This window comes from Mastigoproctus giganteus, chromosome 9 (genome assembly GCF_048544385.1).
Source record: "Mastigoproctus giganteus isolate SK-2022 chromosome 9, ASM4854438v1, whole genome shotgun sequence".
Taxonomy (NCBI): domain Eukaryota; kingdom Metazoa; phylum Arthropoda; class Arachnida; order Uropygi; family Thelyphonidae; genus Mastigoproctus; species Mastigoproctus giganteus.
Genome location: NC_143583.1, coordinates 201,869,868 through 201,897,581, shown reverse-complemented (window position 1 = coordinate 201,897,581; position 27,714 = coordinate 201,869,868). Strand labels below are relative to the sequence as shown.

Here is a 27,714-nt window from a genome sequence, read left to right as displayed (position 1 = left end):
AACGAAAAAAGAAATCATTGACAAATACTTGTATTGTTGCAATCATACTATTTAACACTACAATCAAATGAGTAATTAGGCTATTGGATTGGATTTCACTAACCTCTTCCTAAGGATTATTGTACTGGTTATGAAAAATGCATCATGCACTCTAACCACACTACTAGTGAGTGCTCAGCAGACTAGTGGTGGGAGCGTGGGAAGCTTCAGGTGACATTACTTCCCTGACACATTTTTCATGACCGATCAGATTTACTCGGCTGATGCCCACAAGGATGTTTCACATAAAAAAAAAAAAAACAGAGAGAGAGTGAGGCAGCGAATATAAGGAAGTCCATTTAATGCAATAGACCTTAAATTTTCTTTTGAATTAAAAAATGGTTATACTGTAGCCAGCCTCCATAATGAAATATGCATATTCATTGTTTTAATCTTCCAGTAGAAAAAAAAAAAAAAAAACCTGAAATAACTTGTGAACATATCTTAGGATTTTGGCTGCCAGTTTTCTTTGAGCAGTGTGAACAACTATTAGGCACAACCTTGGTGATACACATTTTCAAATGAAAATCATCCACTTATAATAAAAAAAATTTACTCCAAAACAAACAATGAACATTTAATGTTTTTGTATTAGTTTCAAAATAGTTATGAAGCAGTTTAAAAGTTTGCTGCAATCAAATGAAAGTAAATGACTTACTTTCTGGAAAATATTTAAGACTTGTTCCTTTTCCTTGTATGATGAATCCTGGCAAAGTTCCCTCTTCTCTCCCTCCTTACAGGCCAAAATAGAAAGAAAAATTTCATACTGAGTAAAAACTTTCTAAGGACCCTGTAATGTTATTAATAATCACTCTATACCTGAAAAGTGGCAGGACTAACTGTATAGAAATACACATGTATAGACAATAAAGTGATGGGGACAGGAAAAGAATAAAAGAATAGTAATAAAAAAAATGAAGAGAAATAAAATAATAAAGAATAAAATTAAAGAAAGTGAGAGGGACTAACTTTAACTTTCTCACTCCTGCTTTCTTTAACTTTATTCTGTAATTTCTCTCTTCTTTTTTTTTTTTTTTTTTTACTGTTCTTTTATTTTTTTTCTCTCTTCCCTTATCACTTTATTGTCCCTGCTCTGCTTAGTTTTAGCATTTGCTAGCTTGGACTGCACTAGGCAACTCCCCATTTTTCTACTTTCTTATTTCTTCATTCACTTTGTTATTATATTTAACATATAAATAGACATAAATGTAAGGTATTTATACAAACCACTGGTAATTGTTTCCTTCAGATTACTCCACATCTCTTCTGCACTGATACGCTTCTAAAGCATTAGTTAAAAAAAAAAAAAACCCAACACTTGCCCTATCATTTGTCCATTTTCTCTAACAATTTGTCTAGTTGGCAAAGGCAATCTGACTTTGCCAGCCTAAACTTTTCTGTGGCACTAGTGCAATAAAAAAAATCTGTACACGGGCCAAATCAGAACACAGATGGGGCTTCAGGGATTCTCCCCTCTGTGCTTGTGGAACTGTAGAAGGCTCTTCACATATACTATCTGGTTGCACCTCCCGACAGGGCCTCCCCAGAGGAATCACCGATCTGCATAATTGTACCAATGAAGCACTAGAATGGCCTGATCCACTTTAAATTCTGGACTAGTTCAATTCCTATTGTTTTTTTTTTTTTTTTTGTATTAAGTACCCATTAATTCTTATTATTTAGCTGTCCTATTTTATTTCTTATTCACCTCAAATATTACTAATTATTGATTAATTACAACTTACAAATGTAATTTTATTTTTGTAAATTTTGTACACATATCTTTGTACTCAATGCATTCAAAATATATAAAAGTACTTTTTATTTGTGTAACTTTTCCAAGTCATCTTTTTCTGCTCAAGTAATCTGGCAACTTCATTTTTCATTCAACTTGGCATCTTCCTTGTGGGATATTTTTTAATAGTATATAAGCATTCAAGGCTTCTATTATTAATGTTTTAAAGGTATACCATAATTCAATTGTATTCGCTCTCTGTGGAATATCTAACCAGTTAATAGAGGCCAGGTAGCACCTTAAGGCATCGCAATTTCCTTTCCTGAAATTATAACCCATTCCTTTGCCTTTAACTACTGCTACCTCTTCTTCATTGTCCACCATAGAACTCTTTGATCACTTCCTGCTACTGGTTCCTGTACTGTCAACCTTATTATGTCATCTGGTTCATGGGAGATGATGAGGTCTAGAGTATTCTTTTCCCTAGCACTTCCCCTTACATGTTGATACAAATAACAATCGTCTAGCTGATTTAAAAATTTTGTCCCCCATGTTGAGTTTCCTTCCCATTTGCTCTAATCAATTAGAGGCAAAGTAAAATCACCCATAATAAGACATTCATGCTTAATTACCTGTTCCATTTGCATGTAGAGGCTCTCATCATAATCTTCACAATCACCTGGCCTGTAGATTAGTTCCACTCTCATTATACCTTTGCTTCCAACTATCTCACACCATACAGATTCTATACTAACACGCAAAACATCTGAATCCCAGAAAGCTTTCATAGCGCTCAGGCTGCTTTTGATAAGAAGCATAACCCCACCACCCTTTCTGTCTTCCCTATCCTTCCTAAATACACTATACATACTCATCATCATCCCCTATCTCCAGGTGGTGCCACGTTTCCATAAGCCCTATTATGTCAGCATTATTTGTCCTAACCAGCAGTTCGAATTCACTCATTTTATTGACAACACTTCTGACATTACTGTACAAACAATTAAGACTTAATGTTCTTGTATAGTTAACTACCCTGACACACCCCTTAAATTTATTTAAGCTCATTTACCCGGCATTAGCTACCCGCTCATTTGAAACACTTCTGCCCTCAGAACACCTTGCTAATATGTTCTGTTGTGGTAATAAACAAGAACTCTCGAGGAATGTGCAAGCATTACTTTGACCAATATTATCAGATAAATGCGTATCTATATTACCCTTGTTCCCCCACTCCCCAAACTAGCAGTTCCCCTTAACTTTTAAAGTATCCTCAATAATACTGGCAAAACTCTTACACCACCTTTGTTTAAATGTATACTGTCTCTACAAAATGGATTCCTTGTATATTGAATGCTACTTGCCATCCAAATGGCATGTTGGTTATTCACAAGCATGACAAACCTCCTCTGAAACTGTAAACAGCTACCTAAATACATTCTGTAAATATTCCAAATTTTTTGGACTGCCAGTTAATCCAGAGAAGTCAAGTTATCCCTTCTTTACTCCATGTCGGCTTCTGCTTATACTGCATCTTCTTTACTTCCGAAATTGGCAGGAAATGTTCTGACTCCCACAAACAGTGTCAAATTCCTAAGAGAAATCATTGATGCGAACTTCACCTATAAACAACAAATCCAAGCTCAGTATTCCAAAGCCTTGAGAGCCTTGAATGAAAATAGATCTGCACAAAACTCACAATAAACAAATAATCAGGAAATATCTTGCAACTTACTTCAGTAATGTGCTTTCCTATGCCATGGAAGTCTGGTCTACCTCATCTCCCACAAGCCTCAGGAACCTATGGGGGCCTTGAATTCTGGGTGCTGAAGTGGGCCAACTTGTGGTCTCATCAGATCTACATGACATCTAAATCTGCACTCTGCTCCAACCTGCAATACTCGCCCACAGTCCACAGAGCTCATTAGCTACATTTCTTCATCTGTGCTCATCTAAGCATGATCACATCAACGTCTGGAACATGGTTGGTTGGTGTTTGCCAGGAAGAAATCTCAACAGTACTTGTGCTCAAAACTCCAGAGGTTACAGAATTTCAAGAGACATTTCCCAAATGTGACTCTGGACATGCTCAACTCGCTCAACATTGGCATCGACCTACAGTCTACTGACAAGGCATATTGTGATGACATCTTGGCCTATCTTTCTGCTTGTAAAGGACAGTTGTGTAGGTGCTGATCCTAGTTAGCCAATGTAATTTTATGTTCTGCTCAACTTCTAGTCCTTTTTCCTTTTAATTACTATTACTCTTTTTTTTATGCAACTTCTCAATGTACCTTAACTTTGTAGCTCTGTGTTTGTTCACTTGTATTGACAATGTATTGCAAGATTCCTCTAGCTTTCTGTGTAAGGAATCAAGAGTGTATATGATTTATGTTAATAAAGAATCTTATTACTATTATATTTCCAATGGGGAGAAATCAAATATCCAGTAAATAGGGTTCAGGATTACTGACAAACTATTTTTGTACAACTGTGCTAACTGCTGCCAAGGTGATTTGTTGAAATCAGTGAAGCATGGGAGCAGAAAAGATAGACTTCACAAGTTGTCACCATTCACTAAATATGGGCTGGTGCCTGAGTAGTCCTCCCTATGGGGAATAGCTAACTCAACTAGTAAAATCACTTAATATAATAGTAGAAATAGCAGTAAGATAATATTAAGAGAAAATATTTATTCTACTGTAGTTTCTAATGTTTTAGTAGAAGCTATCCTTATATCAGAAAATATTAAGTATCGCTTTAGAATTTGCCCCTCCCCCCCTTGCCAATTCTCAAAATTGGTAAAGAGTACCAGGACCAAAACCTGTATAATAAAGTGCACATTATATGGAATAATAAAAAAAAATTCCTCGTACAACATCATTAATTTATAAAACTAACTGAAAACTTAAAAAAATACTGACTTTCTGCAAAATCCTTTGGCTGCAATCTTCCTTCTGTAATGAAATTTTTATTGGTGTCTTTTGTAAATTCCTCTGGCTGCAACCTTTCTTCTATAGTTAAATTTCTATTGCTGTCTTTTGTACTCTGACCTAAAATTGAATTTATATTTCTTAATATGAATACAAGTGAAAAATAATAAAACCAAAATTCTAGTACTAACTAATAACTATATATCTATAATATTTTGAAATTGGTATTGGCAGCTAGCAGTTTAATTCAAAAAGTAGAAGAAGAAGAAGAAAAAAAAAAAAAGACCGTGTATAAGTATCTACCACAATTATTTGAGTATTTATGATTTCACAAATAAAATAGATTATATAGAAACTAATTCAATTTATGAATTAGTTTTAATTCATAAATTGAATTAGTTTTAGTTGTAGTAGTGATTGAAGTAGTGCAATATCAATTTAGAGTTTAGCTGTGTACTAATACGATACATTTGCACTAACTTGCATGTAGTCTAATTCTCTTGCAGTCTGAGGCAAAGCCCTTAATGCATCTTAGTCTTAATTCATCTTATACACCATCAGGCATCTCTCATATTGTGGAGTTATACTTCATACCTGTTTTTCCATCATTACATCATTAGGGTACCTATCCACCGACAGGTACCTACCCACCCACCCACCCACCCACCGAAGAAGGGCCAAATAGCCCTGAAACGGCACCAGGGGGAGTCTGATGATGTCCAGAGTTTCCAAGAATAGGTAACAACAGCCTTCTCCGCTGGGGAAGGTTGCCTAATCAAGGAGTTTGAGTTTTTGAGTGGTGTGAGTTGAAGGAGTTACTGTCCATTTCATTCTTCTACACCGTTTCTTTTCCTCTTCCACTCCTACTATTACTTTCCCCTCTACCTTTTTGCTTTTCTAAGTCTAATAGGGAGAACTGGATAGTCGAGTTATTATCAAACAAATACAAAATAGCACTGAAATCATGCTATCTGGGTGGTGGTGGTATCTTCTGAGAAGAAGTAACAATAGACTTCTCCTTTGGTAAAGTATTACTTATTCAAAGTAGCGCAATAACATGGCAACTCGTTGTGAAGGTATTCACAATAAGAGATATAACTTAAATTGTTATAACTTAAATATGAGATATGACTTAAATTGTTTGTGGAGCAATCAGGAACGAGGCATGATATCGCCAAAGGGAATGTCTTTGTGTGTGCACAAGGTAAGGAGTGCGAGAAAATCAGGCACCAACTCAGCACTGTTACGGGTTTATATGAGAGGCTCATCAAGCTCTCAGCTGCCCACATCAATGCCAGAGCTTGAACTTGAACATCAAGCAATGCAGCGGCAAACCCCAAGGTAGAATGTGCTGGTCCCAAAGGAACTAGTTGTTGTAGGTGACTCTATTGTCAGAGAAATGGGGAACATATTGTGAAAAAAGAATAATTGGAACAGAACCAGGGTATGTCCACCAGGGGCAACAGTTGACTTGTAGAGCAGATATCATCTTTTAAGGGCACAAAGGTGGATATTGTTGTGCACGTTGGCACTAATAATATTAAGAGTAGGAGACCAGTGGAATTACTTAACAAGTACAAGTCAATGCTGAAAAAAAAGGCGTGAGTTAGGATTGAATTTGAAAGTGTCTGCAATTCCAGACACAATAGGAGGGAATATATGATGAGAGCCTTGTCGATCAATTCGGCCATGGACAGATTGTGCAAGGGCTCAAGAGGTAGAATTTTTCTCAGCCTGGTCTGTGCTTGTTATCCCATCCCTGTAGAAGCAGGAAAGACTGCTTCTACAGGGATGGGATACACTTAAATAGAAATGGTGCAAGAATATTTGATGATGCTATCGAGGCAGAGTTAGATGGGTTGGAAAACTGCTAGCTTGGGGGGATACATGGGCTAATAGATTAACAGTAGCCACTGGCAGAGGTAAAAGTGATTCTTGCACTACTTTTATTGAAATGGAATTGAGCGGCAGTCTGGAAAGCAAGGCCAAGGGGATTTCAAGGACTGCTGGGAGTCGTAGTGGACCAGGTAAATACATGGGCTGTGTTAGGGTAAGAGTACAGTTAATAAATTCGATGAGCTTCAAGTGCTAGTCAAGACATCAAAGGCAGATGTTGTTGGGATTCGGAGACATGGTGCCACACATACATAAGCAGTGCAGAACTGGAAGTTGGGGAGTACAATGTGTACAGAAAGGATAGACAGGACAAAAAGGGAGGAGGGGTTAGGCTGTTAGTTAAGAAACACATGAAAAGGAAGTGCATCCAATTGATCTTGATGGACAATGCAATGTTGAGTCTATTTGGTGTGACATAAGCACTGGGAAAGGAAAAATGAGAGCAGGTGTGTGTTATAGGCCAAATGAATTTGATGAGTATAATGAGCAATTGTGCAGAGAAACAGAATGGCCCAGTAAATCAGAGTGTCTTATAACGGGGGATTTTAATTTCCCAGAGATTGACTAGAATTTGTGAGTTGGTCACTCACACACTAGCAAGGCTTTTGTGGATTTATTGGATGACTGTTTTCTACAGCAACATGTTCGGGAGGCAATTAGAGGGAGTAATACTCTTGATCTGATTATCAGTAGTGATTCTTCATGCATCAAGAAAATGCAGATAAAGGAACCATTAGGTGGCAGTGATCATAGTGTGCTGAAGTGGGGTTTACGCAAAGAGGTAACTACCATCAAGGGTAAAGGGAAGGGTTTTGCTTTCATAAAGGTGACTACAGTGGTCTGAGACGGTATTTAAATTCTATACGGTGGGACCAAGTGATGTTACCAACATCAAATTCAAAATAGGAAGCATTCAAAGAATTAATCTTGGAAGCTATTAGGCTTTTCATACCAATCCTGACTTTTCATACCCATCCATTTAAGCCTAAATCCTGAACCATCATATTGTTCAGGATTTAGGCTTAAATGGATGTCAGATGAACTAATTAGACATGTGACAAAGAAGAAAAATGCATGGGATACATATAAATTAACATGTGACACAGAAGCCTATGATAGATATAAGCTGGTCTGTAACCAAGTTACAAAGAAGGTTAGGCAGGTGAACGCAGATTACAAGAAATCTTTGGCAAAGGATGCAAAGAAAAACAGCAAAGAGTTCTTTACTTATGTAAAGTCTAGAAGGAAGGAGATGAATCAGGTTGGTCCACTTGATATCAATGGTTCAACTGCTGATGATTCCTGCTCAGGTAGCTAACAAACTAAATGAATATTTTGCATCGACATTCACACATGAGGAGTTATTCAGGGAGGGGAATGCCACAGGTGGATTCAACTCTGACAGTAAGCTAGATAATCTTGTAATAACTGAGAGTAAAGTAGAGGAGAAATTGTTGAAGATAAACATAAGAAAGACACCTGGGATGGATGGAATCTATTTAGTTATATTAAAGGAGGCACAAAGGAAGTAAGCAAACCATTAGCCATAATTATGAGAGCTTCCCTGGACTCAAGGGAGGTACCCATGGACTGGAGATGTGCGAATGTAACAAAGGATGATCAAAGGGAGACACAGGTAATTACAGACATGCTAGTTTAACTTCTGTTCCAGGGAAATTAATGGAGGCACTGGTGAAAGAACCATTTCAGGATCATCTAGACAAGACTTCAGTTATAGCTCGGACACAGCATGGGTTTGTTAAGGGGAAGTCTTGTCTGACTAATTTGACTGGATACTATGATATAGTCACAAAGGAACTGGATGCAAAGAATAAATTAGATATCATATATTTGAATCTTAGAAAGGCCTTTGATACTGTTGCACATGGAAGACTGCTGCACAAATTGGAGCAGTGTTGCATTGGAGGCAAATTGCTGCTATGGATAAAGGGATGGTCGAGTGTGAGAAGATAGAGAGTGGTAATCAATGGACACTGCTCTTCACAGACTAATGTTATTAGTGGAGTCACACAGGGTTCAGTGTTGGGTCCATTGTTGTTGTCTGTATTTATAAATGATATTGATGATGGTATATTAGACTTAATGTCCAAGTTTGTAGACGATACGAAGGTTGGCAGGGTTGATACTGACACTAATGACAGTACACTGCAGCAACAGGATCTAGAAAAGTTGAGCAGATGGGCTGAGAGGTGGCAAACGAAGTTTAACATTGACAAATGTAAAGTACTACATATTGGAAGCAGTAATCTCAGAGTAACATATAAACTCTGTGGTAGCTCAATGAAAGTGGTAGAGAATGAAAAGGACCTGGGGGTAATTGTGCAGGGAAATATGAAGTTTTGCAGTGCAGATGGTCTACAAGGGTAGCTCATGGTGTGTTGTGAATAATATACAGGAATTTTTCTAGCAGGGATAAGGAGGTGATTATCCTCTTGTATAAGGCAATGGTCAGGCCACACCTTGCGTACTGTATACCAGTGTTTCTCAATCTTTTTACTCTCGTGGCACATTTTCCAAAGAAGAAAAATTTCGCGGCACACCTACATAGTCATAGAAAAAGAAATTTCTAAATTAAATAAATAGAACAAAAAATAATATTAACAATTTTTTTATTTATACTTTTATTATATTTGTGTTATGCAAACAATTCTTACAACCAAAATAAAATATTCGGACAGTGATGTTAAAATAAAAACGACGCTAGTTTTTTTTTAAGATTTCGCGGCACACCCTTTGAGAAACACTGCTATATACAGGTCTGGAAGCCTCATTTTAAGAGGGATATAGAGCTGTTGGAACGAGTACAGAGAAGGGCAACAAGATTAGTGAACAGAACAAAGGTTTGCTCTTACGAAGAAAGGCTTAAGATTTGCAAATTACAGTGTCTGGAGACTAGGCACCTACGAGGTGATCTGTTTGAGGTGTATAAAGCCTTGATGGTTTAAGCATGCTCCATGCTGATGGGATTCTTCCTATTGCTCAGAATAATCACCTGAGGGGGCATAAATTCAAATAGAGGAAAGACGGTTGTAGGATATATGTGCGGAAGTTTGCCTTTAGCCAGCGGGTGGTTGACTGGTTGAAGAAACTTCCATCTGTCACTGTAGAAGTTGATAACTTAAATAGATTCAAGGCAGAAATTGAAAAATATTTGGAGCGAGTGGATGGATCAAATAAGGGTGGTTTTTTTTTTTTTTTTTTTTACAGCTGTTAACTTTGTACAGAGTTAACAGCTGTTTGGAAGAAAAGTAATGCAGAGAACGAAAGAGAAAACCAAGTTTTTTGGATGCAGAGGAAGCAACATTTGTAATGTGCTTGTGCCAAGAGAGAGAGAGAGAGAGAGAGAGAGAGATTAGAAGACATAGTAATCCCCAAAAGAGATATATCATTTTGCCTAGAAATCGGAATGTCACCAAAGATAAGCATAGGAGAAGAAGAAGAATCCTTTTGCAAGATATTAGATAGGACTGAGTTTTAGAAGGCATTTAAGGAATTGGTAGCAGATATTCAAAAAGTCGAAGCTGATTGAGGAGGGCAAGTTTTCTCAAAATGGAAAGTGGAATGCAATGTTCTATCATCAGCAAAACTATGGATAGGATTTCCAGTCAATGGAAGAGTCATTAATATATAAGAGCAAAAGGTGGAGGAGAGAACCGAACCTTTGGGGACACCAGCATTAGTGGAGAAGTTAGAAGACAGAGAGCCATCTACCATTGTCCTCAGTGAACGATCAGAGAGAAAACTGGATAACCAATTACAAAAAAACACTTGGCGAACCATAAGATGGAAGCGTGTTTAAAAAAACCTTTATGCCAAAACATAATCGAACGTTTGAGATGTTGAGAAACTGCTTGTATTTCATCAAACTATTCCACTGAATTTTTCCATAAATGGGTAACATAAGTATCACCAGTGGATCGTAACTGATGGAATCCATATGGCAATTATTGATCAGACAGAAGGTTTCTAGGTAGTTTGAGAGTTAGCGGTTAATTGATTTCTCCATTACTTTAGAAAGAGTAGAAGTAATTTCAATGGGACGATAATTGGATGGGAGGGATTTGTCACCCTTTTTAGGAAATGGCTGGATATGAGCAAATTTCCAAGCAGAAGGAAAAACACCTTTGGAATAAGAAAGTGAAAAGGTGGCAAAGAACAGGAGTAAGTTCAGGAACACAGGTTTTGAGAAATGGAGAAATACCATCAGGACCTGGAGCTTTCTTACAATCAAGATTCGTCAAAATCCTTCTGACATTCTTTTGACGGAAGACTACAGGAGGCACTGAATGGAGCATGTTGGGAATGGTGGGAGGGGTTTTACCAAGATCATTAATACATGAGTTGGAAGAAAAAAGGGATGCTATCAGGTTAGCTTTATCCTCGGCTGAAGTGACAACAGAGCCATCTGGTTTTGACAGAGGTGGGAGCAGAGATGGGCAAAAGTTGCAGGCAATAGCTTTGAAAAGCGAACAGAATGCTCAGCTACCATTAGGGCAAGAAGCAAGTTTTCTACTCTTAGCCTGTTCAAAATATAGTCTGGACTAATTAATAACTGCTTTATGATTATTGCGAGATTTGGTGTAGGAAGAAAATGAAACTGAAGAATTGTAAAAAAAGCCAATTACGATATACAACGTTCTTCTCTTGAACAACCTTAGCACATTTATTGGAAAACCAAAGTTTAGATAAAGAATGAAATTTTAAAGTGGAGTGTGGAATAAAGGATTCCATTCCTACAAGAATAATTTCACTGATACGATCTGACCAAACGCTGACATCATAAGTTTTGAAACAGTAATCCGACCAATGAAAAGAAGAAAAGAAATCTCGCAGGTCATCCCATTTTGTATTCTTGTAATGCCAAACAATACAAGGTACAGAATAGCCATGAGATAAAGGCTCCATTGGATAAGTTGTGATATGAGGTGCCTAAAGTATCACTCACTTCGACTGTGTACTTAGAAGGGTTGTTTGTGAGAACAAGATCAAGCATGTTGGCCGTATGGTTAGGATTATTTACCTACAAGAATGCCAGATAATCCTAACTGGCATTCTTGTAGGTAAATGAACAATCTGTGCAAACTCTAGAAGGAAGGGGTGAATCAGATTCGTCCACTTGATATTGATGGTTCAACTGTTGATGATCCTGCTCAGGTAGTTAACAAACAAAATGAATGTTTTGCATCTACATTCACACATGAGGAGTTATTTAGGGAGGGGAATGCAGGAGGTGTATTAAACTCTGGTAGTAAGCTAGATAATCATGTAATAACTGAGAGTAATGTAGAAGAGAAATTGTTGAATATAAGCATAAGAAAGTCACCTGGGGTGGAAGGAATCTATCCAGTTATATTAAAGGAGGCAGCAAGGGAAGTAAGAAAACCCTTAGCCATAATTTGAGAGCTTCCTTGGACACAGGTGAGGTACTCATGGATGAGATGTGCAGATGTGATCCCAATTGCAGACCTGTTATTTTAACTTCTGTTCCAGGGAAATTAATAGATGCACTGGTTAAAGAAGAATTGCAGGATCATCTAGACAAGATTTCATTTATAGCTCGGACATAGCATGGTTTTATTAAGGGAAAGTCTTACCTGAACAATTTGATTGGATACTATGATGTGGTCACAAAGGAACTGGATGCAGGGAATAACTTTGATATCATATATTTGGATCTTAGATAGGCTTCTGATACTGTTACACACGGAAGACTGCTGACAAATTGGAGTAGTGTGGCATTGGAAAAAAATTGCTGCTAGGGATAAAGGGATGGTTGAGTGGGAGAAGACAGAGAATGGTAATCAATGGACACTGGTCATCGTGGACTAATGTTATTAGTGGAGTCTCTTAGGGTTCAGTGTTGGGTCCATTGTTGTTTTCTGTATTCATTAATGATATTGATGATGGTATATCAGGCTTAATGTCCAAGTTTGCAGACGATATGAAGGTCGGCAGGACTGTTAATGACACTAATGACTGTATGCTGCTGCAAAAAGATCTAGAAAAGTTGACCAGATGGGCTGAGAGGTGGCAACTGAAGTTTTACATTGACAAATGTAAAGGACTGCATATGGGAAGCAGTAATCTCAGAGTAATGTATCAACTGTGTGGTACTACACTGGCAGTTGTAGAGAGTGAAAAGGACCTGGGGTAATTGTTCAGGCAGACATGAAGTTCTCTGAGCAGTGCAGACAGGCAGCCAGAGCAGGTCATGGAGTTTTGTCAATGATATTTAGGAATTTTGCTAGCATAGACAAGGAGGTGATTATCCCTTTGTATAAGGCAATGGTCAGGCCACACCTTGACTACTGTATACAGGTCTGGAGGCCTCATTTTAATAAGGATCTAGTGCTGTTGGAACAAGTACAGAGAAGGGCAACAAGATTAGTGAACGGAACAAAGAGTTGCTCTTACAAAGAAAGGCTTAAATTTTGCAAATTGCAGTGTCTGGAGACTAGGCACCTGCGAGGTGATCTGAATGAGGTGTATAAAGCCTTGAATGGTTTGAGCATGCTCAATGCTGATGGAATTCTTCCTCTTGATCAGAATAATCACCTCATATGGCATAAATTCAAATCGAGGAACAAGTAGGATAGATGTGCAGTAGTTTGCCTTTAGCCAGCGGGTTGTTGAATACTGGAACAAACTACCATCTGTCATTGTAGAAGTTGATAACTTAAAGAGATTCAAAGCATAACTAAACATTTTGAGCGAGTGGATGGGTGAAATGAGAAGGGTGTGTGTGTGTGTGTGTGTGTGTGTTTTGGCTGATGCTATATAAGCTTGCTTTCTTGCATCATGTGCTTTTGCTAATGTTAATGCAACTTGGCGAGTATTGGCTGATGCTATATAAGCTTGCTTTCTTGCATCATGTGCTTTTGCTAATGCTAATGCAACTTGGCGAGTATCACCACTTTAATTACAGATAACAAAATGGTAACAATAAAACAATCGAAGTCAAGAAGGTTATGCATCAATTCATTAGCATCTTACTTTAGAAGAATATGAACTTTGTGCACAAAATAAGTACTACTACTAACTTCACTACTGTTTTCAAGCGAACCTACTCGACATTTGGGGTGGGGGGAGCAGGTATAACAGAAAACATATAGAAAGGAGGAAAATAATCCAAGATACATCTAGTATTTCTCATTTTCAGTAATGCTATTCAACAGTGTCACCCCCCAAAACCGAAGCAACAGCTTCACTACTCATTTCTGGAATGAAGATACTTGATCCATCTATTTATTTCAGTTTTGTCCAGAATGGCAGTGGTTCAACAATAAATTAGTAGAGGCATGTGATGCAAGAAACCAAATTTATACAGCATCAGCCAAAAAAAAAAAAAAAAAAAAAAACACCCTTTCCCATTGCACCCATCCATTCACTGCAAAAGTTTGTTCAATTCTTCCTTGAATTTATTTAAGCTATCAACTTCCACAATGACGACCGATGGAAGTTTGTTCCAGCAATCAATCGCCCACTGGCTAAAGGCAAATTTCCGCACATATATTCTATAACTGACTTTCATCAACTTGAATTTATGCCTCCTCAAGTGAGCAATCCGAAAAAGAGAAAGAATCCCATCAGCATTGAGCTTGCTCACACCATTCAAGGCCTTATACACCACAATCAGATCACCTTGCAGGTGTCTACTCTTTTATTATTATTATTATTATTAATAGCCATATAGTGCAAAGAAGCCTAAGGCTTATGCTCTTGCGCTGAAATTTGCCGAACTTAAGTCGTTCTTGGTAAGAGAAACCCTTCATTCCCCTCACCAATCTTGTTGCCCTTCTCTGTACTCTTTCCAGTAGCTCTACATCCTTCCTAAAATTAGGCCTCCAGATCTGTATGCAGTACTCAAACTGTGAAATGACCATTGCCTTATACAAGGGAATAATCACCTCCTTATTCCTGCTAGTAAAATCCCTGTATATTATTGACAAGACACCATGTGCTGCTCTGATAGCCTGTCTCCACAACTCAGAAAACTTCATATCTGACTGCACAATTACCCTCAGGACTTTTTCATTCTCCACTACCCTAAGTATAGTGGAGAATATGAACTTTATGCAAAAAATAAGTACTATTACTCCAAAACCCTGAGTGTGGTAACCACACAGTTGGTAGGTTAATCTAGGATTATGCTTCCTATATGCCGTACTTTTATTTGTCAATGTTCAACTTTAGTTGTCACCTCTCAGCACATCTCCCCAACTTTTCTACATCCTGTTTCAGTAGCATACTGTCATTAACAACATTGCGATCTTTTGTATCATCTGCAAACTTCAACATTAAGCCTGATATATATCATCAATATCATTGATAAATATACAAAACAACAGTGGGCCCAACACTAAACCCTTGAGACTTCACTAATAACATCAGGCCATGAAGAGCAGTGCCCATTGATTACCACTCTCTGCCTTCTCCCACTCAACCATCCCTTTATCCATTCTAGCAACTTGTCCTTAATGCCATACAGCTCCAATTTGTACAGTAGTCTTCCATGTGCAACAGTATCAAAAGCTTTCCTGAAATCTTTTTATGTGATATCAAAATTATTTTTTGCATCCAAGTCCTTTGTGACCACATTGTAGTATCCAATCAAACAGGTCAGACAAGACTTCCCCTTAACAAACCCATAATGTGTTTGAACTATAACTGCTGTCTTCTCTAGATGAACCTGCAATGCTTCTTTAACCAGTGACTCCAGAATCTTCCCTGGAACAGAAGTTAAACTAACTGGTCTGTAATTACTCGTGTCACCCTTTGAACCCCCTTGGTGAATAAAGGGATACATTTGCACATCTTCAGTCCATGGGGACCTCCCCTGAACCCAAGGATGCTCTCATAATTATGGCTAAGGGTTTGCTGCCTTCTTTAATATAATTGGATAGATCCCATCCACCCCAGGTGCCTTTCTTATGTTTAACTTCAACAACAATTTCTCCTCCACTTTGCTCTCAATTATTACAAAATCCTTTGGCTCCTTGTTAGAGTTTGATAAACCTTTGGCATTCCCTTCCCTAAATAACTCCTCATGTGAATATAAGTAAATATAGGATCATCAACAGTCGAACCATGGATATCAATGGACCAATCATATTCATCCCCTTCCTTCTAGAGTTTACATAAGTAAAGAAATCTTTACTGTTTTTCTTTGCATCGTATGCCAAATATTTTGAGTAGTCTGCTTCTGCTTGCCTAACATCCTTTGTTATTACAAACTAGCTTATATCCACCATAAGCTTCTGTCACAATCTGCCCAACTCTTCTAGATCCTCTTTCAGTAGCATACTGTCATTAACAATCCTGACAACCTTTGTACATGGAGTGAATTTTTCAAAATAGACTTTCAACAAGATGATGGGCAAAGTAAAAAAGAGGATAATTTATATGTAAACTGTGTCAAAATTCGTCTTTTGCTATTTAATAAAAAAGATATAAATTTAACCTAAATACTTGTAAAGCAAATTAAACTGCATGTCCCCCCCACCACCTTCTTCTTCTGAGTCAGTTGCACAGATTTGTTGATATTAGCATAATATATATGAGAATTTTTTTCATTTGGGAAATTATGGAAAAATTCTGCTGTATATAATTCTTGCAAAATTTTTCTTTTCTCTTTGCAAAAATTCCCAGCCCTGTTCATGATCCAATATAACAATTTTTCCTAATGTTGACTTCAATATGCCCATCCCCAGACAGTCTGAAACCATATATTCAGTTCAGCAAAAATTCAAGCTTGATTATTTGGAACCACAATCAATGCAAAATTTTGGAAAACCAGAATAAATTGTGAAAAAAGTCAGAGATAATATTAGTGTTTAATACAAAGTAAAAAATAAATAAATAAAATAAATTTGTTTGACATATGATTATACTCTGCTCCAAAAATGAACAAAGACACCTAATTGCAGCTCTGAAACGCACATCAATAAATTTTGGGAAGTAAACTTGAGAAAATATATAAAATAACTTCATATAAAAAAAAAAAGACGATTTCTAGAAATTATCTTCTGAGATTACTAACAAAATTGGCAGATATATATGGCATGTATATGCAGCACTTCATTTTAATTCTAAGGTAGATTGTCTACCACAGCAATGAAATTTCATTTGAGAATTACCAGATTATTCAGTTACATCATTTATTATGGAATTCCTCCCACTAGTACAATCTCAAGGTTCTCACAATGCTATCTGAAGGAAATCAATTACTCATTTATCTTATCAGTCGGCATGACATTCAGTTCCTAAGTGAAATATAATTATGAGGGAGAAAATGAAAGATTCTACTGTTAACATTAAATCAGCAGAAAGAATAGAAAAGTATCCATGTTTATCCTCAAACAAAATAAAAAGAAAGTAAAGTGAAAGTGCATCCTGATGCCAGATACCTAAAAAAATAAAAGTAATTAACAAAAACCATATACAGCAGACTCTCTATTTACCAGGATCGGATTAACTGGGGCGCTTCAAGACTCCACATTAAAAAAAAAAAAAAAAAAACCCAACTGGAAATCACAAAATTCAAATAATAAATAGAATAGTATAAACAAATGTTTTGCAAGTCATAAATAAGTGACAAGAAATGGCTTTATATGTCATGATTGGGAAATTAATGTACCTATTATCACATAACCCCTGCTGCTAAAAAAAAAAAAAAAAAGAGAGAGAGAGAGAACAAATGTTTAGTTTGTTTTAGTGCATCTCATGGATTGTTGTGTTCTGTCACACTATAAAAAGACAAATTTTGTTTTATTATTTATGTCAGGGATGTCAAAATTTTCTTATAGTAAAAATATATTTTTTTTTTGTTTAGAAATCACAAAATGATGGGCAAATGCAAAAGATTTGTGCTTTCCATTGAACAAAAACTTGAAATTATTCAAAAGTTTGAAAACAGTGCATCTGTTAAATCTTTAATGAATATATAATTTTGGTGGCCAAACCATACGTGACGTTGCAAAAAATAAAGGGAAGCTATTATATTTAAAATCGAGCCTGTGACCACCAAATACGGAATCTGCGGAAAGGTCAGGGAATGACCACCGCATATCCCTGGAGCAATATGACCTTAGTTGCTAATGCTCCTAAAAACCAAATAGCAAACAAACAAACATTTAAAATCAACATCATAAAAAATAAAAGGCAACATCGTACTGGACAAGCGAGTAATGCATGGTAAATTTTTTCGTTTTTTATCTATTGCCATATTTTTTATGTAGGTTGATGAACATTTTTCAATATTTTTGGATTAACCAGGAAATCCGGGATTTTTTTTTACCATCTATCCCAGAAAATCGAAAGTCTACTGTATTACAAAAAATAAATAAAAAATAAACATAATTGAAATGCCTACCTTCTCTACCATTTGTAATTTATACAGAATGACCGTCAAGCATTCTAACTGAAATTGACTTGTTTTTCTAATACTGAATCTTTTCTCTATGACTTTATTTTATATAAATAAAAAAACTACATTTGTTATTAATACATAATCAGCAAACATACAGAGTAATGCTTAACCACAAGCAGTATTTGCATAGAAATTTCTCAATATAAAAGTAAATAAGGATATGGAGCATAACAAGTATGACAAATCAAAAGAAAAATTTCATTTGTACAGCATTTTTATTCTTTTAATTTCAACTTTTAGTTCCAATACTAAATTATTAATCAAGAGTAGGCAGTCGGGGAGACCAAATGTGAATTCAAGATATTGCTGGTGGGATCAGGAGATTAGTCAATTGACATTTTTCATTTTTCCTTAATTTGTTTATTTAAATATCTTGTAATTATCTTTCCTTTCTGTAATTTTATAAATTTAACTTCAGTAGTTTTTACATCTTGAAAAATATGTTGTAAATTTAATTCTCATCTTTCAAAAACTAATTCCACTTCAATACATCTTAAGTTTACAGTAAATAGACTTTTAGTATCTGCTTAATTACTGTAACACTTTAACATTTTCTAGTTTAATTTTTACCTTCACAATAGGTGTGACAAGATTCACATAGAATATTTGTCCAAAAATATCAAAACTAAAGTGGAAATGGGCAATTCCTGCACAAGTCACAAGTTCACTTCTTACATAATCTGTGCAACATATTAAAAGGTTGATCTAGTTGATAGGGGTAGAATTTTTTCTCAGCCTGGTCTGTGCTTGTTAATAGGAGAGAATTCTTCGACAGGGATGGGACACACTTAAATAGAAAGGGTGCAAGAATATTTGTTGATGCTATCGAGACAGAGTTAGGTAATTCGGAAAACTGCTAGCTTGGGGAGATAAACAGACTAATAGATTAACAGTAGCCGCTGGCAGAGGTAAAAGTGATTCTTGCACTACTTCTCTTGAAATGCAATTGAGTAGCAGCCTGGAAAGCAAGGCAATCGGGATTTCCAGGACTGCTGGGAGTCATATTGGAAAAAAATAAATACATGAGCTGTGTTAGGATAACTAAGAGTAGAAACAGGTGCATGTATACTTGCATGTACACCAATGCTAGGAGTGTAGTTAATACATTTGATGAGCTTTAAGTGCTAGTCAGGACATCAAAGGCAGATATTGTTGGGATATCAGACATGGGGTGTCACACAGACATAAGCAGTGCAGAATTGGAATTTGGGACGTACAAAGGGTACTAGGAAAGTTTTGCAATATGACGCAATGAATCACAGGAAGCTGCTTGTTGCTGCATGTTGAGACATGTTCATACGTGCATAGTAACCGCTGCGCCAAGTCGATGGCTCAGTTATTCATTAGTAGTGAGAGTGTAAAGTGCTTGCAATGGCATCGTGGTCACGAAATGAGATAAGGACAGTTTTGCAGTATAATTTCGTGCGTGGTTTAACCATAGACCAGTGCTTAGAAGAAATGACTCTTGCACTAGATGATGATTGTCCACATCGTACAACGATATTCAGGTGGTATAGAGAATTCCAAAGGGGAAATTTCACTCTGGAGGATTCTGAGAGGCCGGGAAGGCTACGAACGTCAGTTACGGAGGAAAACGTTACTGCTGTGAGGAAAATGCTTTACGAAAACAGGCGAGTGACCTACCAACAGATAGAGGATACTTTGGGCCTAAATGCACCAGCAATTCGTTCGATTCTGCAAGATCATTTGCACGTGAAGAAACTTTGTTCTCTCTGGGTGCCGCATCAACTGACTGAAGAGCAGATGACACGACGTGTGACTTGGTGCCGGGAGATGTTAAAAAAAGTTTGATAAGGGATAATCTCGGTATGTGAACAACATCGTGACAGGTGACGAGACTTGGCTGTACTATTATGATCTGCCGACCAAGGCTCAAAACAAAGTTTGGGTCTTTGATGATGACGACACACCCGTAATTGTCAGAAAATCCCGATCTGTAAAGAAGAAAATGATAGCTGTATTTTTCAAATCGAGCGGAATTGTGGAACGTGTCGTTTTGGACACGCAGAAGACAGTCACAGCTAAGTGGTATACTGAACAATGCCTGCCTAAAGTCATTGGATATATGAAGAACCTGCGGCCAAAGTCAAGAATGGACACCTGGTACCTCCATCACGATAATCCTACAGCTCACCGCGCCAAAGCCTGCACCGAATATTTGACCACGACAGGACTGAAACTTCTCGAGCACCCTCCCTACAGTCCAGACCTTGCTCCCTGCGACTTTGCACTGTTCCCGCATGTGAAAATGAAGATAAAAGGGACGCGGTTTTCCAGTGATGAGGACCTTCTACGGGCTTGGGACAACAAGTGTGCTTTACTCCCTAGTGAAACTTGGCAGAACTGGTTTAAAGATTGGTTTCGGAGGATGGAGAGGTGTATTGAATGTAGAGGAAATTACTTTGAAAAAATTAAATAAACAAAGCTGTATTGCAAAACTTTCCTAGTACCCTTTGTACAATGTGTACAGAAAGGATAGACAATACAGGAAGGGAGGAGGGGTTAGGCTGTTAGTTAAGAAACACATAAAAAGGAAGTGCATCCAATTGATGTTGGTGGACAATGCAATGTTGAGTCTCTTTGGTGTGACATAAGCATTGGGAAAGGAAAAATGAGAGGAGGTGTCTGTTATAGGCCTAATGAATCTGATGAGTATAATGAGCAATTGTGCAGAGAAATAGAGTGAGCCAGTAAATCAGAATACCTTATAATGGGGGATTTTAATTTCCCAGAGATTGACTGGAATTTGTGGGTTGGTCACTCACACACTAGCAAGGCTTTTGTGGATTTATTGCATGGCTGTTTTCTACAGCAACATGTTCGTAATACTCTTGATCTGATTATCAGCAGTGATTATTCATGCATTAAGAACTTGCAGAGAAAGGAACCACTGGGTGACAGTGATCACAATGTACTGATGTGGGAATTACTTAGAGATGTAACTACCATCAAAGGTAAAGGGAAAGGTTATTGTTTCGTAAAGGTGACTACATGGGTCTCAGAAAGTTTTTAAATTCTGTACAGTGGGATCAACTGATGATGTTATCAACGTTGAATTCTAAATGGGAAGCCTTCAGGGACTTAATTTTAGAGGCTACTAGGCTTTTCATTCCAACTAAGAAACATTTTTCAAGGTTTAGGCCTAAATGGATGTCAGATGAACTAATGAGGCTCGCGGCACAGAAGAAAAATGCATGGGATGCTTATAAAATATCAGGTGAAACAGAAGCCTGTGGCAGATATAAACTAGTCTGTAATCAAGTTACAAAGGAGGTTAGGCAGGTGAAGGCAGATTACGAGAAATCCTTGGCAAAGGATGCAAAGAAAAACAGCAAAGGGTTCGTTACTTATGTAAACTCTAGAAGGAAAGGGATGAATCAGATTGGACAACTTAACATAGACAGGTTGACTATTGATGATCGTGCTCAGGTAGCTGATAAATTAAATGAGTATTCTGCATCTTCATTCACACATGAGGAGTTATTCAATGAGAGGAGTGCCAGAACTTTATCAAACTCCTCAAACAGCAAAGGGTTCTTTACTTATACAAACTCTAGAAGGAAAAGGATGAATCAGATTGGACAATTTAACATAGACAGGTTGAATATTGATGATCGTGCTCAGATAGCTGATAAACTAAATGAGTATTCTGGGTTAGAGGGTTTGGTTCGAGAGTAGCCTGTGCGGCCGCAGCTATTTTGCAGCTCCTGGAGAAGAGAAGTGTTTTCGGATTTATTTTCTGTTTTATTAGCTTAAATTGGCATATTTACTTATTTTCTAGAGTAGTTTTATATTCCTAGTTACGATACTTAGTTTAAAGTTTAACTTGATAGAGATTTTGTGGGTATAACTTAGTATCGGTAATGGTATCAAATCCACATGTTACAAATTGCAGCTCCGTTGAACGAGAGGTTTTTAACCAATTGTTATATCAAATTATTATCTATAAGTAGCTATAGACCTAGTCAGGATCCTTAGTTTATTCTAAATTAAGACAGCGAAATTTGGAAGTTAATCAATACTTAAGAGTCCGTAGAAGTACCGTTCGTAATTACCGCCATTGTAACACGATACAGCATATCCGGAATTCGATAGCATTAGCTTTGTATAGTATAGTGCATAATATAATACTGTCAATTAAATTGTACTTTTAACTATATATATTTATAACGACTTAGAGTACAAATGTAACAAATAATTAATACATAACTTGATACGGAAGTTATATAAAGGGAACTCGTAGATAACACTCGATACCGAAAAATAAATATGGCATTATAACTGTGTTAGGATACAAGTTTAAGGTTTTAATTTTGTTCTGAAATTCTAATTTTATTGACATTAAATCGAAATCATGATTCAGACCAGAGCAGCAAAGCAAAAGGCTCAAGCTAATGGGAGTGCTGTGGCTCAGGGGAGAACTGACGGGGGCAGCTGCCCTCTGAATCACAGCCTTTTAAGATGCACTGTTTGCTTGATGTTTGCAGAGCAATCGGGTACGGGACATGATACTGCCATGGGGGACGTCTTTGTGTGTGCACGATGCAAGGAGTGCAAGGAAATTAGGCGACAACTCAGCGTTGTTATGGGCCTATATGAGAGCTTGAAGGACAGGGTGGATGCCCTCGAAGGAAATAAATTGAGAGGCCCATCAAGCTCTCAGCTGCCCACATCAATGCCAGAGCTTGCACGTGGTCATCTTGCAACACAGAGGCAGCCCGCAAGGCAGAATGAGCTGGTCCCAGAGGAACTAGTAGTTGTTGGTGACCATATTGTCAGGGAAACGGAGAACATGCTTTGTAAAAAGATAGGTGGAACAGGACCAGGGTATGTCTGCCAGGGGCAAAGGTTGATGATGTTGCGGAGGCAGCAAAGCAACTAAGCAAACCTTAGCCATAATTATGAGAGCATCCTTAGACTCAGGGGAGGTTCCCACAGACTGGAGATGTGCAAATGTATCCCCAATTCACAAAGGGGGATCGAAGCGTGACACGAGTAATTACAGACCAGTTAGTTTAACTTCTGTTCTGGTTAAAATAATGGAGTCGCTGGTTAAAGATGCATTGCAGGATCATCTAGACAAGACTGCAGCAATAATTCAGACACAGCATGGGTTTGTTAAGGGAAAGTCTTGTCTGGCAAATTTGATAGGATATTATGATGTGGTTACAAAGGAACTGGATGCAAAAAATAATTTTGATATCATATATTTGGATTTCAGGAAAGCTTTTGACACTGTTGCGCATGGAAGACTATTGTATAAATTGGAGCAGAATGGTATTAAGGGTAAGTTGCTACAATGGATAAAAGGATGGTTAAGTGGGAGAAGACAGAGGATGGTAATCAATGGGTGCTGCTCTTCTTGGACTAATGTTATTAGTGGTGTCCCGCAGGGTTTGGTGTTAGGTCCACTGTTGTTTTGTATATTTATCAATGATATTGATGAAGGTATATCAGGCTTAATGTCGAAGTTTGCAGATGATACAAAGGTTGGCAGGGTTGTTAATGACAGTAATGGCAGTGTGCTACTGCAACAGGATCTAGATAATTTGGACAGATGGGCTAAGAAGTGGCAACTGAAGTTTAACCTTGACAAATGCAAAGTACTGCATATGGGTAGAAGTAACCCCAGAGAAACGTACCAACTGTGTGGTACTCCACTTAAGGTGGTAGAAAATGAAAAAGACCTGGGAGTAATTGTGCAGGCAGATATGAAGTTTTCTGAGCAATGCAGACAGGCTGCCAGGGCAGGTCATGGGGTTTTGTCAATGATATATAGGAATTTTGGTAGCAGGGAAGAGGAGGTGATTATCCCTCTGTATAAGGCAATGGTCAGGCCACGCCTTGAGTACTGCGTACAGGTCTGGAGGCCTCATTTTAGGAAGGATGTAGATTTACTTGAGCGTGTACAGAGAAGGGCAACAAGATTGGTGAGGGAAATGAAGGGATCCTTTTACCAAGAGAGGCTTAAGTTCTGCAAATTGCAGTGGCTGGAGACTAGGCACCTGCGCGGTGATCTGATTGAGGTATATAAGGCCTTGAATGGGTTGAGCACGCTGAATTCTGATGGGATCCTTCCACTTGTTCAGATTACGAACCTAAGGGGGCATAAATTCAAATTAAGAAAAGACAGATGTAGAATAGATGTGCGGAAATTTGCCTTTAGCCAGCGGGTGGTTAATTGCTGGAACAAACTTCCATCTGTCATTGTGGAAGTTGATAGGTTGAATAAATTTAAGGAGGAACTGGACAGGCATTTGGAGGGAATGGTGTGATTTTTTTTTTTTTTTTTTTTTTTGGTTGGCTGATGCTGCATAAGCTCATACATTTGCTTTCTTGCATCACATGTCACTACTACTACTACGTTGTAGAGCGGATATCATCTTTTAAGGGCACAAAAGGTGATACAGTTGTACACGTTGGCACTAATGATATTAAGAGTAGTTGACCAGCGGAATTACTTAACAAGTACAGGTCACTGCTGAAAAAAAGCCGTGAAGTAGGGTTGAATTTGAAAGTGTCTGCAATTCTGCCCAGACACGATAGGAAGGAGTATATGATGAGAGCCTTGTCGATCAATTCGGCCCTGGAAAGATTGTGCAAAGCTGAAGGGGTAGAATTTTTTTCAGCCTGGACTGTACTTGTTACCAGAGAGATTGCTTCTACAGGGATGGGATACACTTAAATAGAAAGGGTGCAAGAATATTTGCTGATGCTATCGAGGCAGTGTTAGGTGGGTCAGAAAACTGCTAGATTGCGGGGAGACAAAGACTAATAGATTAACAGTAGCCACTGGCAGAGGTGAAAGAGATTCTTGCACTGCTTCTATTGGAATGAGCAGAAGCCTGAAAAACAAGATGCAGGATATTTCAGAGACTGCTGGAAGTCATTGCGGAACAAGTAAACACATGGGTTGTGTTAGGGCAGCTAAGAATAGAAACAGGTGCATGTATACTTGCGTGTACACCAATGCTAGGAGTTTAGTAAATAAATTTGATGAATTTAAGGTATTGCTCAAAACATCAAAGGCAGATATTGGTGGAATATCAGAGACGTAGTGTCACACAGATATAAGGAATGCAGAACTGGAATTTGGGGAGTACAACGTCTACAGAAAGGTTAGACAGGATAGGAAGGGAGGCGGGGTTGTGCTATTAGTTAAAAAACATAAAATCCAAGGAAGTGAAGCCAGTCGACATCGATGGACAGGGCAGTGTCGAGTCAGTTTGGTGTGACATAAGCATTGGGAGATCAAAATTGAGAGTAGGAGTGTGCTATAGGCCTAATGACTCTGATGAGTATAATAAGAAACTGTTCGGAGAAATAGTGGGCCAGTAAATCAGAGAGTCTTATAATGGGGGATTTTAATTTCCCAGATATATTGACTGGAATTTGTGGTTTGGTCACTCACACACTAGCAAGGCTTTTTTGGATTTATTGGATGATTGTTTTCTACACCAGCATGTTCAGGAGGCAACTAGAGGGAGTAATACTCTTGACCTGATTATCAGTAGTGATTCTTCACGCATTAAGAATCTGCAGATAAAGGAACTACTAGGTGGCAGTGATCACAGTGTGCTGAAGTGGGATTTACTCAAGGAGTTAACTACCATCATAGGTAAAGGGAAGGGTCTTTGCTTTCGTAAAGGCGACTATGATGGTCTGAAACAGTATTTAAATTCTATACAGTGGGACCAACTGATGATGTTACCAACAGCAAATTCAAAATGGGAAGCATTCAAGGAAATAATCTTGGAAGCTACCAGGCTTTACATACCAACCAAGAAATATTGTTCAAGGTTCAGGCCTAAATGGTTGTCAGATGAACTAATGAGACATATGGCAGAGAAGAAAAATGCATGGGATACATACAAATTAATGGGTGACATGGAAGCCTATGATAGATATGTTGGTCTGTAACCAAGTCACAAATTAGATTAGGTAGGCAAAGGCAGATTATGAGAAATCCTTGGCAAAGGATGCAAAGAAAAACAGAAAAGAGTTCTTTACCTATTTAAACTCAAGAAGGAAAGGGATGAATCAGATTGGTTCACTGGATGTTGATGGTTCAACAGTTGAGGTTCCTGCTCAGGTGGCTAACAATCTAAACAAGTATTTTGCATCTACATTCACACATGATGAGTTATTCAGGAAGGGGAATGTCGTAGGTGAAGTAAACATTGGCAGTGAGCTAGATGATTTTCTAATAACTGAGAGGAAAGTGGAGGAGAAATTGTTGAGGATAAACATAAAAAAGGCACCCGGAGTGGATGGTATCTATCCAGTTATATTAAAGGAGGCAGCAAAGGAAGTAAGCAAACCCCAAGCCATAATTATGAGAGCTTTTTTGGACTCAGGGGAGGTACCCATAGACTGGAGATGTGCAAAAGGTAACCCCAATTCACAAAGGAGGATCAAAGGCTGACACAAGTAATTATAGACCTGTTAGTTTAACTTCGGTTCCAGGAAAATTAATGGAGGCACTGGTTAAAGAAGCACTGCAGGATCATCTGGAAAAGAATTCAGTTATAGCTCAGACACAGCATGGTTTTGTTAAGGGCAGGTCTTGTCTGACCAATTTGATTGGATACTATGATGTAGTCACAAAAGAACTGGATGCAGGGAATAACTTTGATATTATATATTTGGATCTTAGAAAGGCCTTTGATACTGTTGCGCATGGAATACTGCTGCACAAATAGGAGCAGTGTGGCATTGGAGGCAAATTGCTGCTGTGGATAAAGGGATGGTTGAGTGGCAGAAGACAGAGTGGTAATCAATGGACACTGCTCAACGTGGACTAATGTTATTAGTGGAGTTCCTCAGGGTTCAGTGTTGGATCCATTGTTGTTTTCTGTATTTATAAATGATATTGATGATGGTATATCAGGCTTAATGTCCAAGTTTGCAGACGATACAAAGGTTGGCAGGGTTGTTAAGGACACTACTGATGCTATGCTGCTGCAACAGCATCTGGAAAGGTTGAGCAGATGGGCTGAGAGGTGGCAAATGAAGTTTAACATTGACAAATGTAAAGTACTACATATGGGAAACAGTAACCCCAGATCAACGTATCAACTCTGTGGTACTACGCTGACAGTGGTAGAGAATGAAAAGGACCTGGGGGTAATTGTGCAGGCAGATATGAATTTCTCTGAGCAGTGCAGACAAGCTGCAAGAGTAGCTCATGGTGTCTTGTCAATGATATACAGGAATTTTTCTAGCAGGGATAGGGATGTGAATATTCCCTTGTATAAGGCATTGGTCAGGCCACACCTTGAGTACTGTATACAGGTCTGGAGGCCTCATATCAAGAAGGATGTAGAGCTGCTGGAACGAGTACAGAGAAGGGCAACAAGATTAGTGAATGGAACAAAGGGTTGCTCTTACGAAGAAAGGCTTAAGTTTTGCAAATTACAGAGTCTGGAGACTAAGCATCGGCGAGGTGATCTGATAGAGGTGTATAAGGCTTTGAATGGCTTGAGCATGCTCAATGTCGATGGGATTCTTCCTCTTGCTCAGAATAATCACCTGAGAGGGCATAAATTCAAATTGAGGAAGGACGGATGTCGGATAGATGTGCGGAAATTTGCCTTTAGCCAGCGGGCAGTTGGTTTGTGGAATAGACTTCCATCACTTGT

General features: G+C 38.0%; 1 protein-coding gene across 1 annotated transcript in view; it reads right to left on the bottom strand.

The window, feature by feature from the left end:
• The window catches only part of LOC150081033 (uncharacterized), a 278,288-nt gene that overhangs the window by 212,455 nt on the left and 38,119 nt on the right, over nt 1–27,714 (bottom strand). The window contains exons 4-5 of the mRNA XM_090380894.1: nt 4,699–4,827; nt 698–772 (exon numbers count right to left, since the gene is read on the bottom strand). Coding sequence (XP_090237020.1) covers nt 698–772; nt 4,699–4,827 — 204 coding nt within the window. The remainder of the gene's footprint in view (nt 1–697; nt 773–4,698; nt 4,828–27,714) is intronic.